The 16,166-nt window shown below is 42.0% G+C and overlaps 1 protein-coding gene across 2 annotated transcripts in view; it reads right to left on the bottom strand.

The window, feature by feature from the left end:
* itfg1 (integrin alpha FG-GAP repeat containing 1) overlaps positions 1 to 16,166 on the bottom strand; it is a 260,953-nt gene that overhangs the window by 171,034 nt on the left and 73,753 nt on the right. For both annotated transcript variants that reach the window (XM_061765219.1, XM_061765228.1), the window contains exon 8: positions 9,228 to 9,309. In XM_061765219.1, the coding sequence (XP_061621203.1) occupies positions 9,228 to 9,309 (82 nt within the window). The remainder of the gene's footprint in view (positions 1 to 9,227; positions 9,310 to 16,166) is intronic.

Here is a 16,166-nt window from a genome sequence, read left to right on the forward strand (position 1 = left end):
TTGGTTTCTTGACAAACAGCACGGCAAACAGTATGTCGCCACGGCAACAGCTGTATTTCCAACCCATGAGCGTCTTGTGCACCTTCAAAATTGTTTTAAACCTGCAGCTGCCTGCCGAGTGGCGTACCATTAAGAAGTCGGTCCTCCAGTTTTAATGCATCATACACATGTCTGTGGGGGAGGGGCAGGCCACGCTGCGGAGGACACATGACCGGGTCTCCCAGCACTCCGGCCTGCTCTCTGTCCCGCCATGCTTCTCTCCCGCAGATTGCGGTTGCCAGTCTGGAACCTGGTAACCATAATAATAGGGTGGGAGGTGGTTTATCACTTTTGTCTTGGCTGGACTCCTGGGGCATGCGCCATCTCCCACCCCCAGTTGTCGGGCCATGGAGGAGTGGGGGTCTCACCCTCCCTTGATGCACCGGCACAGCAACTCCTTACACCAATTGACTAACATGCATGTGATATAGTGTTCATTCACTAAAAAGTTCAACTTTAATTACTTGTGCTAGGATCTCTAACAATACAGGTTATACTAACAAATCAACTCACAGGTTCTTACAGGTGTTTAGACACTAAGAAAGAATCCAACCGCACCACTCGCCAGTAACACTGCCTTGCTCATTTTCCAAATTCCTGTCCTGTCCTTCTCTGTCCTCTCTTATCTGGTTCTCTTGGTTAGTTATTGCATGTCTTCCTCTGGTGCTAAATTCAGTGTAACTACGCCGTGGGGATTTGAACTCCGCTTCCATCAATGCATCTGTGCTCAACAAAATGGAAAGGCTTCTCCTTCTCACAAGGACCAAAAAAACTGCATTCTCTTCCGCCCTCTGCTTTACTAAAACCTGGCTCAGTGAACGCATCCCTGACAACGCAGTACTACTGCCCGGCTTCCAACTTCACTAAGCGGATCACCATACTAACATAGACAGTCGCCTCAAAAGGCATTGGAACAGCAAGGTCACCCAAATGTCTTCAGTATACAACAAAAACAAAGGAATTGACCTTGCTGTTCCAATACCTTTGGAGGGGACCGTGTACACTGGGTTTGGAAAGTAAGTTGATTTTTTTCCTCATTGATGTACACACAGCACCCCATATTGACAGAAAAAACGGAATTGTTGAAATTTATGCAAATTTATTAAAAAAGAAAAAACTGAAATATCACACAGCCGTAAGTATTCAGACCCTTTGCTCAGTATTTAGTAGAAGCACCCTTTTGCGCTAATACAGCCATGAGTCTTTTTGGGAATGATGCAACAGGTTTTTCACACCTGGATTTGGGGATCCTCTGCCATTCCTCCTTGGAGATCCTCTCCAGTTCTGTCAGGTTGGATGGTGAAAGTTGGTGGACAGCATTTTTCAGGTCTCTCCAGAGATGCTCAATTGGTTTTAAGTCAGGGCTCTGGCTGGGCCAATCAAGAACAGTCATGGAGTTGTTCTGAAGCCACTCCTTCGTTATTTTAGCTGTGTGGTTATGGTCATTGTCTTGTTGGAAGATGAACCTTCGGCTCAGTCTGAGGTCATGAGCATTCGGGAGAAGGTTTTCGTCCAGGATATTCCTGTACTTGGGCGCATTCATCTTTCCTTCGATTGCAACCAGTTGTCCTATCCCTGCAGCTGAAAAAACACACCCACGCCCTGATGCTGCCACCACCATGCTTCACTGTTGGGACTGTATTGGACAGGTGATGACCAGTGCCTGGTTTTCTCCACACACACCGCTTAGAATTAAGGCCAAAAAGTTATTTCTTGGTCTCATCAGAACAGAGACTCTTATTTTTCACCATCTTGGAGTCCTTCAGGTGTTTCTAGCAAACTCCATGTTGGCTTTCATGTGTCTTGATCTGAGAAGAGGCTTCCGTCAGGTCACTATGCCATAAAGCCCCGACTGGAGGAGGGCTGCAGTGATGGTTGACTTCTGTTAAATATATTATAGAAGTTATCATTTATTTGCTTAGCTTGCATTAGTATGATGGACAATTTTAGATGTTTCGCCTTCAAAAAGAAGACTCAGCATCATCCATGGAAGGGCGCTTGGACCAAGGACGTGATCGGATGTGGTCGGGTCGTGACAGGTGTTGGTCCAATATTATGTGTTGTGTCTTATTGCTTAGAATACTATGTCTGGGAAAAAACCCTCTTATTATCAAATATTTTGTGTTGTGTCTTATTACTTAGAATATTATCAAATATTATGTGTTGTGTCTTATTACTTAGAATACTATGTCTGGGAAAAAACCCTCTTATTATCAAATATTTTGTGTTGTGTCTTATTACTTAGAATATTATCAAATATTCTGTGCTGTGTCTTATTGCTTAGAACATTATGATTTGTAAATCCCTCCTATTTCAAATAAATGCAGGAGCGAGGGTGGGGGATTGTTTAGAGCGTGTTGAGAGACTGTGATCTGAACAATCTCCCATACGCCCTCCTCATGAGAAAAAGAAACCAGCGTCTTCATTCCTTTTGTGTCTATTATAATGTTGGGTAAGATTAATCCAACAACTTCCTAGAACTTTCTCCCATCTCCCGACTGCATCTCTGGAGCTCAGCCACAGTGATCTTTGGGTTCTTCTTTACTGCTCTCACCAAGGTTCTACTCCTCCGATTGCTCAGTTTGGCTGGGCGACAAGCTCTAGGAAGGGTTCTGGTTGTCCCTAACGTCTTCCATTTAAGGATTATGGAGGGCACTGTGCTCTTAGGAAACTTAAGTGCAGCAGACATTTTTTTGTAACCTTGGCCAGATCTGTGCCTTGCCACAATTCTGTCTCTGAGCTCTTCAAGCAGTTCCTTTGACCACATGATTCTAATTTGCTCTGACATGCACTGTGAGCTGTAAGGTCTTATATAGACAGGTGTTTGGCTTTCCAAAGAAAGTCCAATCAGTATAATCAAACAAAGCTGGACTCCAATGAAGGCATAGAACCATCTCAAGGATGATCAGAAGAAATGGACAGCAGCCGAGTTAAATATATGAGTATCACAGCAAAGGGTCTGAATACTTATGGCTGTGTGATATTTCATTTTTTCTCTTTTAATAAATCTGCAAAACTTTCAACAATTGCGTTTTTTTCTGTCAATATGGGGTGCTATGTAGGTGTGAATGTGAATGGTTGTATATGTGCCCTCCGATTGGCAGGCGACCAGTTCAGGGTGTACCACGCCTATCGCCCAAAGTCAGCTGGGATAGGCTACAGCATGCCCACGACCATAAGGAGGATAAGCGGCACAGAAAAATGGATGGATGGATGAATGGATAATATATATATTTATATATAAAATTGTAATACAGCGTCTGAAATAAGTATAACACGTCACCATTTTTCTCGCTCAATATATTTCCTGAGGTGCTGTTGACATGAAATTTTCAGATGTTAAGAACAACCCAAGTAATCCATATATACAAAGAAAGTATCAAACAGCAATCCAGCCCCTTGTCAGTGAAAATGAATATCAGCTAGTTCAGTCCTAATTGATGGCCTACAAAAAGGTCTCATTCCCAAGGTGCGAGTCAAGACACATCTCATGATGAGTAAGAGCAGAGAGCTGTCTCAAGACCATTGCAAACTAATTGCTGCAAAACATAACGATGGCATTGGTTACAGGCGCATATGTAAGCTTCTGAATGTTCCAGTGAGCATGGTTGAGGCCATAATATGTAAGTGGAAAGCCAATGATACCACCATAGATTTGCCTCAATCGGGTGCTCCTCACAAGATTCGTGAATAATCAGAAGAGTTGTCAAAAGAGTCAAGGACCACCTGTGGAGTGCTTCAAAAAGACCTGGAATTAGCACGTAACTGTTGTCACAAGGAAAATAGTGAGTAATGTACTCCGCCGCCATGGCCTGTATGCATGCTCACTATGGAAGACCCCATTGCTGAAAAAAAAAAAAAGCATGTCAAAGCTTGTTTAAAGTTTGCTGAACAACATTTGCACAAGCAAGTTTAATACTGGGAGAATATAGTCTGGTCTGATGAGAGCAAAATTGAAGTATTTGGATGCCATAATGCATACCACGTTTGGAGGAGAAATGGCACTCCACATCATCCTAAAAACATCATACCAACAGTGATGTTCGGAGGTGGGAACATGATGATGTTTACAGTAGTGACAGTGTGAAGTACAAAATCATCTTTACAGTCTTGAGTGTTCGGCTGCACCAAGACACCAGCTACTCTAGTTCCTGACGGAGTGCAGACTCTTCTGCATTGTTGATGAGGCCGATGACTGTGATGTGTTCTGCAAACTTTAGGAATTTGACAGCTGGGTGGGTTGACATGCAGTGATTTGTGTAGAGTGAGAAGAGCGATGGTCCTGGTAGTGATGAGGGACTGTGTCCTTCCTGTCAAGAAGCTGTAAATCCGCTCGCAGATGAGGGACTGTGTCCTTCCTGTCAAGAAGTTGTAAATCCGCTCGCAGATGGCAGGAGAAATGCTGAGCTGGAGGAGCTTGAAGGAGAAGAGTGATGATGATGATGGTGTTGACTGCAGAGCTGAGGTCTACAAATAGGATCGTCATGTAGGTCCCTGCACCCTTGAGGTGTTCCAGGATGAAGTGCAGTCCCGTGTTGACCGCATCATCCACCAAACACTTTGCTATGTAGGCAAATAGCAGATGGTCCAGCAGGGGTTCTGTGATGTTCTTCCAATACGAGGTGTTCAAAGGACTTCATGACTCTAGATGTCAGGGCAACAGGCCTGTAGTCGCTCAGTCCCGAAATTTAAGGTTTCTTGGGAATTGGGATGATGGTAGAGCATTTGAAGAAGGATTGGACTGTACACACTTCCAGGCAGTTGATCAGTGCATAGTTTCAGACAAGAGGAATCCGGAGGGCCAGAAGCCTTTTTGACCTTTTGCAGCTTGAAGAGCCAACTCACAGCTTGCTCTTGAATGGTGAAAGCAGCCTCGGGAGCAGGTGGGGTAATAAGAAGTGTGATGGACGTCTTGGGGATGTTGATTTCTTCTGTCAGCTGGTTTTTGGTCCGTTTACATTTTCTGTCCCCACTGCTATAGGCATTCTCCTTAGCCTGGCAAATTTGGTGAATTTTGGCAGTGAACCACAGCTTGTTATTGAATGCGCAAAATGTCTTTGTTTTCACAAAAATTTACATCTTAATCTGCCAGTTTTAAGTTGAAAAAACACCCCAATCTGTGTACCCAAACAATGCTGTATTTTTCACTGTTGCAGATTTAAGTTTGTGCCTGTATGTTCGTATTAAGTGGATCAAACAGTGCTCTGACGAACCCAAAGCTGAACAGGGAAAAGAGGAATATGATTCTTTCAGCGTGGTATAACAGTGATCGAGAATGTTGTTTTCCCTGGAAGGACAGTCAATGTGGTGCTTATATTCAGAGAGTACAGAGTTTTGCTCTGTTTCAGGCTGCAAGAATGACAATAGATTAATCTCTGTGATTTTGCTCCAAATCAGTTACCTGATTAAGAAGAGTTTACAGTGCGCCGTTCATGTTAGTCTGAGGTGGAATGTAAACATTTGCAATTATGAAAGAGGAAAACACACAGCGAAGGCAGCACAGTGAATGACTGCTTAGCACCTTTGCCTCACAGTTCTGAGGACCGGTTTCAAAGCCGGCCTCCCCTGTGTGGAGTTTGCATGTTCTCTAAATCGCCCGTAGGTGTGAATGTGAGTGCAAATGGTTGTTTGTCTATATGTGCCCTGCGATTGACTGGCGACCAGTTCAAGATGTACCCCGCCTCTCGCCCAGAGTCAGCTGGGATAGGCTCCAGCGACCCTACTGAGGATAAGAGGGATGGAAAATGTATGGATGGAAAACAGAAGGGCTTGCAGCTCAGAAACAGTGACTCAAAATCTGGACTGTAGTGTTTATTGAGCACCATGAAATCCATACACCAATGTAGAAACATGTTCTACTACCATTTTTTTTTTTTAGCCTGAACCCAACCAGATTGGTCTCACTGAGATTTAAAAAAAAAACAACAACATTTTTACAAGAGAGACCTGGCCAAGACAGGCAGCAGCAAAAACAGAAAGTTACAGATATAGAAAGAAATATTTTTTTCCCTGACAGATCCATGACGTGGTCCACTCTGTGAAGTTGGAATCTGGGCAGCTGTAGCGTTCCGTCGGGGATCTGTTCACTCAACAGAGTATCAGTAAAGCAAAGAGCAGCAGAACATGCATTGTCCTTATTGGGCCTTGTGAGAAGCAACTCATCCATTTTCTTTGGCAGAGAGCATAGAAGTCCCAGATGAATCGATGGAAGCAGAGTTCGAATCCTTGCTGGCAAAGCTTCATTAAAAGGCAGCCACATTTTCCTCTTCGTCGTCTGAGTCTCCGTCAGGCTCCAGCTCCATAGAGTGCAGCTGCTCCTCCGGTTAGTCTCTCCGAAAAACTTGGTGTATTTGTGAAAGTTGGCAAAAACTGACCTAAGGTAGCCTTCCCAATATTTAATGTCTTCCCTTGTGTAAGTAGGTGGCATAGGGTCACAAAAACAGAGGGAAAACCAAATAAAAGAGTACAAGACAGTACAGTAACAAGCCAACCAATTGCGGCGATGTCTAGTAATCCAGTAGTAATACAGTAATGCACTTCATGTGGATTTTTTTTTAAATCAAACGTTTTTAGAGGGCACTTGCCAGTGTGACGTAGCCAACTGCATAAATGATGGAAGGCGCCCTAAAGACAATACAATTTGGACTCAAGGATTATGTTGTCGATGAAGTCTGAAAAAAGAGGATGCCAACTTGCATGGCTTGCAACTCGTGCATTATAGACAACGACGTCAAACTTCACCCGTCACTACAAAAGTCACAAAGTAAGCTAATTTAACAGTTTAGCGAGCTGGTCAAACATTAAGTTTCATAGACTGGTTTGGGAGGATTAAAAATAAAAATGATGTGATTGTAAAAGTTTTAGTACAGCTAAGTAACGCAACTATGGGCGGGACGGTTTATGACAATTGTCCAAAGCTTTTCATTTCTTGCAATTCTTTGTTTTTCTCTCATTTACTAATGAAGCGAAAAGGTGTGCACTCTAGGACAGAAAGTAGTGTCTAAAATATAATGTCAACCACTGAATATAGAAGAAGTGAAGCGGCATTGCTCGTGGACGAAAGAGTGTATTATAGGTCTGTTATATCGGATCACTTTTTATCTAGCTTTTTTATAATGGTGTTCTCTTAAAAACCGTAGGAGTTACAAGGCTGTCACCATAAAGTAAACAGCATAATTGTTCAGAAATAGTTGAGTTAAATTGAGTTAGGAAAAACAACTTTAAAACAATTTAGTGCAAAAAATTAAATCAATCATAATCTCAGTTGTTGTTCATCTAACTCTTATAGTTGTGAATACTTAGTTTGTGTTATGATTTGTGAAAAAAAACATTTTATTACCACTCCAATATATGTTGCGACTGGAGCAAGATTGTGTTACTTGACATACGCCTTTTATAAACCAAGTAATGTCTTGACTCGACTTGCTTGAAATTTAGTGGCGACTCGACTTGACTTGCTTGATTTTTTTCCCACAGTGACTTGGGACTAGGTTATGACTTGAGACTTGCTTGTGACTCGCACAATGTATGTGACTTATTCCCACCTCTGCCGCTTACCACCAAGAGCATGCATAAAGCCTCCTTATCTTAGCTAGCTGAGCTGTTTGGGTCATGGATTACAATTAATAGACTTTACACCAATCTGATCGGCTTGATCGGTATCGGCCGATAATTAGCTTTTCATGCTGATCGGTTTTAATGTCATAATTCGCCGACCCGATCAAGCTCTGCAAAATAAATGTTGCCGTGTACAGTATATTTGAATCCAAAAGCTGGTTTATTTTTTAGCCTTGTCACATGTATTTTGACATAGTATTGTAAATAGCTGACCACCAATAAAGTTATTTAAAAAAAAACGTCGGAGGTGTGGGACAGACAACACGTAATGTGTGGATCAGACTACAAGAGAAATTTGGTATTTCACGATTGCACTTTGTCAGACTACTGCAATAAAATCTTGTATTCCGATACCACCGCTTCCCGTCTTTTACGATCACTGGGCTTTATCTTGTCAGCTCAAACGCAACCAGATACACTCGTTACCACGGCTACGACGACAACAATCGACCGTGTGTACTGTGTTGGTCAAAAAAGAACAAAATGGGGAAAAATGTGTGGTGGTGGTCACCCGTGCTCAGGAGAAGATGTTCATTCAAGGATTGCTTGAACTATGTTCACATACTTTGAATATGATCGGGCTCACAAGCAGGCAACTAAATGTTATGTTGCCTAGCAAGCTCGTGCTAGCACTAACGGTTGTACGTATACATGCCAGGATTCTGTCGAATCATGATCTAAAGGTTCGGTGTGTATGTGAAGTAATGTAATTACAATAAAGTATGTTAATTACTGTTTTCAAAATTTTTCTGTCATGTTGTAATGTTGGTTTGACCTGACAAGAGAATATTTTTGAAGATACTTAGTATACAGTACACAAGTATAATACAGTTAATGAACAAATCATTTAAATCGGATCGGTGATCGGTTATCGTTGTTTTTAAACTTACTGATCGGCCACAAAAATCCTGATCGTGTACAGCCCAATTATTAAGGCCAAGCATACTGTCAGTATTTGGGTAAACAACTGGCATATCACTATTTTCTGGGTAACGTGTAGCTTGGAGCAAACAAAAGCTGTTCCTATTTATTTCTGAGGCATTCAAATTACTACACAGATGACAACTTTGCTTTATCTAGAGCAGTGATTTCCAACCTTTATGGAGCCAACACACATATTTTACAACTGAAAAATCTCACGGCACAGCAACAAACAAAAAGTGGATAGATTAATTACTGTATGCACTTCCTCCCATCTAATAGAATAGCATATATTTGTTCTGTCTGTCACTATGCCTCACTGGCATACATAGATGAACAAAGATACATTCTTTCTTGTAAATAATGTTTTGAGCAAAATTTTATAATTTCCAATGGCACACCAGAAGAGCGCTCACGGCACACTAATGTGCACACTGGTTGAGAATCACTCATCTAGAGCCTACATTAGTCAAAATGACTTTTTGCAAACGGAGGACCAAAATAAAATACAATTCCCCATCAACCTCTCTGGATAACCGTCATCATTTGCATATGTGCCCCAAGCTCATTGCTTAACCACAAATTTAAAAGACCAAAGGTATATCGAACAATTGGAACTCTATGGATTCTACCCGTTTTTTTGTACTCACCAAAATCAGCAAAGGACGACTGTCCCACGTTGGGGAAAGGAGAGCTTTCAGGCAAAACAGTTGCCCGGCTGAAGTTGCCATCCTGACAACATAGGAAGAGAAAAATGAAACACATACAGTATATATACAGAAACATACACGCAAACGCACACACACACATGCGCGTGCAATCAGGTGCATTTATAATCTAAGAGGAAATGGAGCGCTGTCGCCTGGCTGTAGCAGCAAGCGGCATTGCTGCTTACAGCCGGCCCAAAACAAAAATTTAAGCACAACTGCTCATTATTTTCTACTGAGACAAGACCACGACGATATAGAGGCACGAATATTTCACGATATCATGATTATTGTTACATCAATAACATACAATATATACAGTATAAACAGTGGTGTAACGATTCATTAATTATATTGATTTATCGATTTATATTACTACGATCAAACTGGACTGATCTGTGTTCAGCAAGTTAGACTTCTAGATGTAAATATATTGATTTAAATCGTTTTGAAATGTAATCAATCCTGCCTCCTGTGCCCTGTTCTGGTCGCTGGGTGGGGGTCTGGGGGGGATTAGCTGTGGGGTGGGGAGGGGCTGCCTATCTTTGCTCTGGAGTCTTCCAACCGGACGGGCTGGGTCCGCATGAGTCTAGCCTCTTACTTCAAACACTGCACATTTTTATGACTCACTGTACATATTTTGCACATTGGGCACATTCACATCTCAATCAGGGTCCCCTGGGGGTCAGGCACGAGGCGGGCGCCAGGCCGGGTCCTGGTCCATCTTTGCTGGTCTCCAGGACGGTCACCCCCTTCTCTGCCAGGCCAGTCCTCCAGTTTTAATGCATCATATACCCGTCAGTGGGGGGAGGGTGGTGTCGGGTTGGGGAGGACACTCAGCCAGGTGTTCCGGCACTCCAGCCTGCTCTCTGGCCCGGTATGACTTTTTCCCCCACGGATTTTCAATGCACCACATACATTCACACATCCATTGGGGAGCTGGTTGGCCTGGGTGGGGGTGACGGTTGCGGGTCATCACTGCCGCGTGACCATCTCCACTCACCGCCACCAGTCTCCCCAATTTTAATGCACAACACCCCACCACACACGATCGCGGTACAGGGACAATGGGACCTGGTAACCGCAGTAATAGGGTGGGTGGTGGGTGGGTATTCACATTTCTCTTGGCTTGACTCCTGGGGCCTGCACAACCACCCCCCCCACGCCCCCATTGAGGCTTGAGATGTCAAATATCCATGTTAACTCGGAAGGCTGGCAGTGAATGAGTTAAGCACTTTTATAGAAGTTGAACACCTCAGTTTCTTTGGTAGGTGGCAGATGAGAAGGAGGCTTGCGCTAACTTATCAGTAAGGATGCGCATGCGGGTCTTACGAAAATCACTGTGTATTTTGAAGCCTTTCAAGCTAGTTAGTTTAGCTTCGCTTGCTAGCCGCTAACAACGATTGCAGAGTACCCTCGAGTGGAAACTTGGGCGAACAAGAGGAGACCCAGCGAGAATGTCAACTACTGGACGCTGTTTCAGGCTCATGTTTGTTCATTTATTTAGCAGTATTCAAAGATTTTCCTCACGAAAACTTCACAAAGCTACGTTTTTAGCCATTACGATTGCACTGTTTAGAAAAGGGATTCCCAAAGTTTGGGTCTAGCTATGGACTCCTGACAGGAGAAACATGTTTTCCAAGGACCCCCTCATAATTCTATCACAAATTGAACATATTTTTTCGAGTAAAAAAAAATGGCCAAACTAGTAAAATTATAGCTGAAATAATATAAATAGAAATAAGTTGCTGTTTTCCCCTTTTTTCCATTGCAAAGCAATTCAGTCAAGTCAACTTTTATTATTCTAGAAAACACAATACGGTACACAATAGGACATTTAATGACAATTAGTTTTTACCCAATTCCCTTACAATAATCAACAAGAATCTAAGAAATTTCACCTGCAGTGTGCAATATAAAAATATTTATTTCACAATCACTCTCTCTCTCGCCTTTACGAACGGATATCCAGTCGCATCGGTTTATCGGTCCCATCCCTTATATATATATATAGTGGGTACGGAAAGTATTCAGACACCTTAAATTGTTCACTCTTTTTTATATTACAGCCATTTGCTAAAATCATTTAAGTTCATTTTCTTCCTCATTAATGTACACACACCACCCCATATTGACAGAAAAAAATGCAATTTTTGATTTATTAAAAAGGAAAAACGGAAATGTCACACAGCAATAAGTATTCAGACTCTTTGCTCAGTATTTAGTATTTAGTAGCACCCCTTTGAGCTAATACAGCCACGAGTCTTTTTGGGAATGATGCAATAACTTTTCACACCTGGATTTGAGGATCCTCTGGCCATTCTTCCTTGCAGATCCAGTTCTGTCAGGTTGGATGGTGAACGCTGGTGGACAGCCATTTTCAGGTCTCTCCAGAGATGCTCAATTGGGTTTAAGTCAGGGCTCTGGCTGGGCCATTTAAGAACAGTCATGGAGTTATTATGAAGTCACTCCTTCGTTATTTTAGCTGCATGCTTAAGGTGAACCTCGGCCCAGTCTGAGGTCCTGAGAACTCTGGAGAAGGTTGGATGAGCAGTGCCTGGTTTTCTCCACATATACCGCTTAGAATTAAGGCCAAGAAGTTCTATCTTGGTCTCATCAGACCAGAGAATCTTATTTCTAACAATCTTGGACTCTTTCAGGTGTATTTTAGCAAACTCCATATGGGCTTTCATGCGTCTTGCACTGAGGAGAGCCACAGTGATCTTTGGGTTCTTCTTTTCCTCTCTCACTAAGGCTCTTCTCCCCCGAATGCTTAGTTTGGCCGGACGGCCAGCTCTAGGAAGGGTTCTGGTCGTCCCAAACCAGAATCAGAATCATCTTTATTTGCGAAATATGTTTTTAACAATTGTGCAAAAAGATGCAGAGTCCTCTAGCACTTAGAGCAGTTTGAATGAGAAATATAGCAATATTCCGGTGCCATGACCATTGTACAAAGGGCGCCGAGACTTCAAGGAATGTATGCGGTTTAAAGTGACTAGTAGTGCGATAATCTGGAACGTTGATTGTGCAAATGTTGCAGATACTCCTCAGTCAGTGTGCAAATGGGGCAGATGCTAATCTGGCATGAGTGGCCAGTATTGGTCAGCAACAGATATGCAAATAGTGCAGCGTGGCGAGACTACTACAGTGAGTGCACGAGTATGTATAATTGGCCCGACAGAAATGTGACAACAAACTCAAGAGAAAAAAAAAAAATTGGCAGCATGTTGCAATGGAATTGTAGTTTAGCTGTTTAAGAAGTTGATTGCAAGAGGGAATAAGCTGTTGGAATGTCTGCTAGTTCTAGTTTGCATTGATTGATAGCGCCTACCTGAGGGAAGGAGCTGGAAGAGCCGGTGACCGGGATGTGGAGGGTGCCAAGCTCTTGTCTTAGTTCTGGCAGCGTGCAAGTCTTCAAGGGTGGGTAGGGGGTACCGACAATCTTTTCAGCAGTTTTGATTGTCCGTTGCTGTCGGAGTTTGTCCTTTTTTGTAGCAACACCAAACCAGACTGTGATGGAAGACCACAGGAATGATTCAATGACCGCTGTGTAGAACTGCCTCAGCAGCTCCTGTGGCAGGCCGTGCTTTCTCAGAACCCGCAGGAAGTACATCCTCTGCTGGGCCTTTTTGAGGACGGAGTTGATGTTGATCGCCCACTTCAGGTCCTGAGAGACTGTAATTCCCAGGAACTTGAAGGTCTCGACGGTTGACACAAGGCAGCTGGACAGCGTGAGGGGCAGCTGTGGCGAAGGATGCCGTCTGAAGTCCCCGATCATCTCTACAGTCTTGAGCGTGTTCAGCTCCAGGCTCTTGAGGTGGTCCAGCACGAGACGTTCAAAGGACTTCATGACCACAGATGTCAAGGCCACAGGCCTGTAGTCATTTAGACCTGTGATTGTAGGTTTCTTGGGGACTGGAATGATGGTGGGGCGTTTGAAACAGGATGGTACTTCGCACAGAGATCTATTGAAGATCTGTGTGAAGACTGGAGCGAGCTGGTCCACGCAGACTTTGAGGCAGGATGGGGACACATGGTCTGGGCCTGCCGCTTTGTTAATCTATATCAATCAATATGGGGTGCTGTGTGTACACTATTGTGGAAAAAATTAACTTAAATGATTTTCACAAATGGCTGCAATATAACAAAGAATGAAAAATTTAAGGGGGTCTGAATACTTTCCATACCCACTGTATATATATATATAAATGTATATATATTGTTTAAACTTTACAATTCCCAAGCATTTTTTGCTTTCACGTACTTTAAAAAAATGGGACATGACATACGACATATGTTTACATGACAACAAAAAAATATTTCCAAATTATCAAAATTTACTCTTATTTGTGTATTTCTACTTGTTACCGAATCAATATCATAGCATTTAAATCAATATCTTATCAAATCGAATTGCAACCCTAAATAATCACTATCGAATCAAAACGCAACCTCAAGAATGAAAATCAAACCTTGTTAATTCGTGAGCCAATTGTACAAGTTCTCCCACTTAAAAAGATGAGGCCTGTAATTTTCATCATAGGTATACCTCACCTATGAGAGACAAATGAGGGGGGGGAAAAAAATCCAGAAAATCACATTGTCTGATTTTTCAAGAATTTATTTGCAAATTATTTTGGAAAAAAAGTATTTGGTCACCTACAAACATGCAAGATTTCTGGCTCTCACAGATTTGTAACTTCTTTAAGAGGCTCCTCTGTCCTCTACTTGTTACCTGTATTAATGTGCACCTGTCTGAACTCATCAGAATATAAGACACCTGTCCACAACCTCAGTCACACTCCAAACTCCACTATGGAATAGACCATAGAGCTGTCAAAGGACACCAGAAACAAAATTACTTTTTTGCCCCACATTAAACTTTGACTTTAGTATAAATTACAACTTTATTCTCGTGAGATTATCATTTTTACAGTATATGTCGATATTTTAGGGTTTTTTTCTTGAAAAAATGACTTTACTCTCTTACTTTACAGGTTTTTTTGCTAAAAATATGATTTTTGTTCTCGTAACATTATGACAATCGCACGGGTGCACGATAATCTTTTTCCTAAAGCCGATACCGATAACTTCCTACTTCTCAAGATAGGATAACTGATAACTTATTATTATTTTTTTTTATGATTTATAGTTAACTAGTTTGTGCACAGCTGGAGGAAAGCTCAAAGATTTGTCCTAACCAAATATGACATCACTATGAAAACAAATTTCAATTTCAATCATTTTATTTATTTTTTCAAAGAAAATACTTGGTTTACAGTTGCTTATTTAATGTAAAATTCAGCTATAGGTGAATGCATAATAAAACGTGAATGTCATATGGTGTGTGCATACAAATGAGCACACAATAGACATAGACCTATGACTGAACATGCAGGTGTGTGAAACTGTAGCATTCATCACCTTGCAGATGTGCCACGTCATGGTCAGACCTAACCAGCCAAACAGGGATAACGTCACGTCTGTAAATCAGTCGTGAAACTTATGTCCTATTTCTATCTACAGTATCAGTGGATGCAAAAGTGCGGCAATCACATCATATTTTGCTGGCAAACATACATCCGAAGAATAGCTTCGACTCGGAAGTACAAACCGTGGCTCCAAGTGGTCTATTAGCTGACAAAAGCCAGTATTCTCAATGTTGGTAAAGGGTCGGTTGTCAATCATTTTCATGATGAAATTACGTTTTAGACATCAGGTCATCTCTCGCTATTTTTTTGCACTTGTTAAATGCGGCGGTGATTGGAACAAGTCTGGGTTCTTTCTTCGTGGCTGGCTTTAGGGCAATAGCAGCGCAGGTGTCTTCGTAGGCTTTCAAAACACTGTCGTTAGCGATGACGTTTTAAGTGGCTGATGAGATTTGATGTGTTGAAGCTCGATAATTTTTTTCCCTCCTCACGGAATGTTTGCAGAAGATTTGCTGCAAATAGCAAGCGAAATGTCTTCCTTTAAAATAGAAATCCCACACAGTCAATGCCATGTTTACTGCGCGCTCAATCTCAGCTCAATGTACGTTTACGATTGGCTGTAACCAATAGAAAGGAACGCTTGATTTGTGCACCCGAACGTCTCAGCTCAATGCGTGTTTACGATTGCCTATATGCAATAGAATGAGCGCTTAATTACCGACCGCAAATTACGGATCTAGCTTCATTGGATTTTCCTTTTTGTTCTTGGATATATATATATATATATATATTTTAATCAGAGCTATTTAATGTTGACAGATTAATCAATATGATGTCATAATTCTTCAAATCGGACAGACCCTATGGATTTAGAGGTACACATGGTTAAGTTTAATTGCCATTACGATTATGAGGGAGTCCTTGGTAAAATTTCTCTCCTTTAAGAGGTGCCTGGGCCCAAAACATTTGACAACAGTTTTAGAATTTATGTTATTCGAAATTGTCGTCAAAATCTTTTCAAATTGCAGTACTATTTGTAATGTGAAAGGCAGATGTTGAGAAATGGTTATGTTATGTTTTGATACAGATTTGAAAACAGTTACAACCAAGCAGATTGCAATTCAAGAACATTAATATTCTCTTTCCTTTGTCTTTTGCCTGTGGCACAAACTTTCCAGCAAACAATCTTGAGGAAGACATCCTCGACGAGCTGAACCTGAAAAAATCCTTGGTGAGCATAAACGAAGGTTGAAAATTCTAAACACTTTATTTGCAAATTTTTCCTTTCTGTTTCCGTCCCTGGTTCGTCCATATTTTGCTGCCAACCCCCATCCTGTTTCTTCTTGCCGGGCCTCCTCCCATTCCCTCTCGCTGCGATAAGATACACTGCTGCTCGCTTTGTGCCTCAACCTGCTGAATTTCAAGGAGTTCCCCCATCCGCAACACACTCAGA

Source organism: Phyllopteryx taeniolatus, chromosome 2 (assembly GCF_024500385.1).
Source record: "Phyllopteryx taeniolatus isolate TA_2022b chromosome 2, UOR_Ptae_1.2, whole genome shotgun sequence".
Taxonomy (NCBI): Eukaryota; Metazoa; Chordata; class Actinopteri; order Syngnathiformes; family Syngnathidae; genus Phyllopteryx; species Phyllopteryx taeniolatus.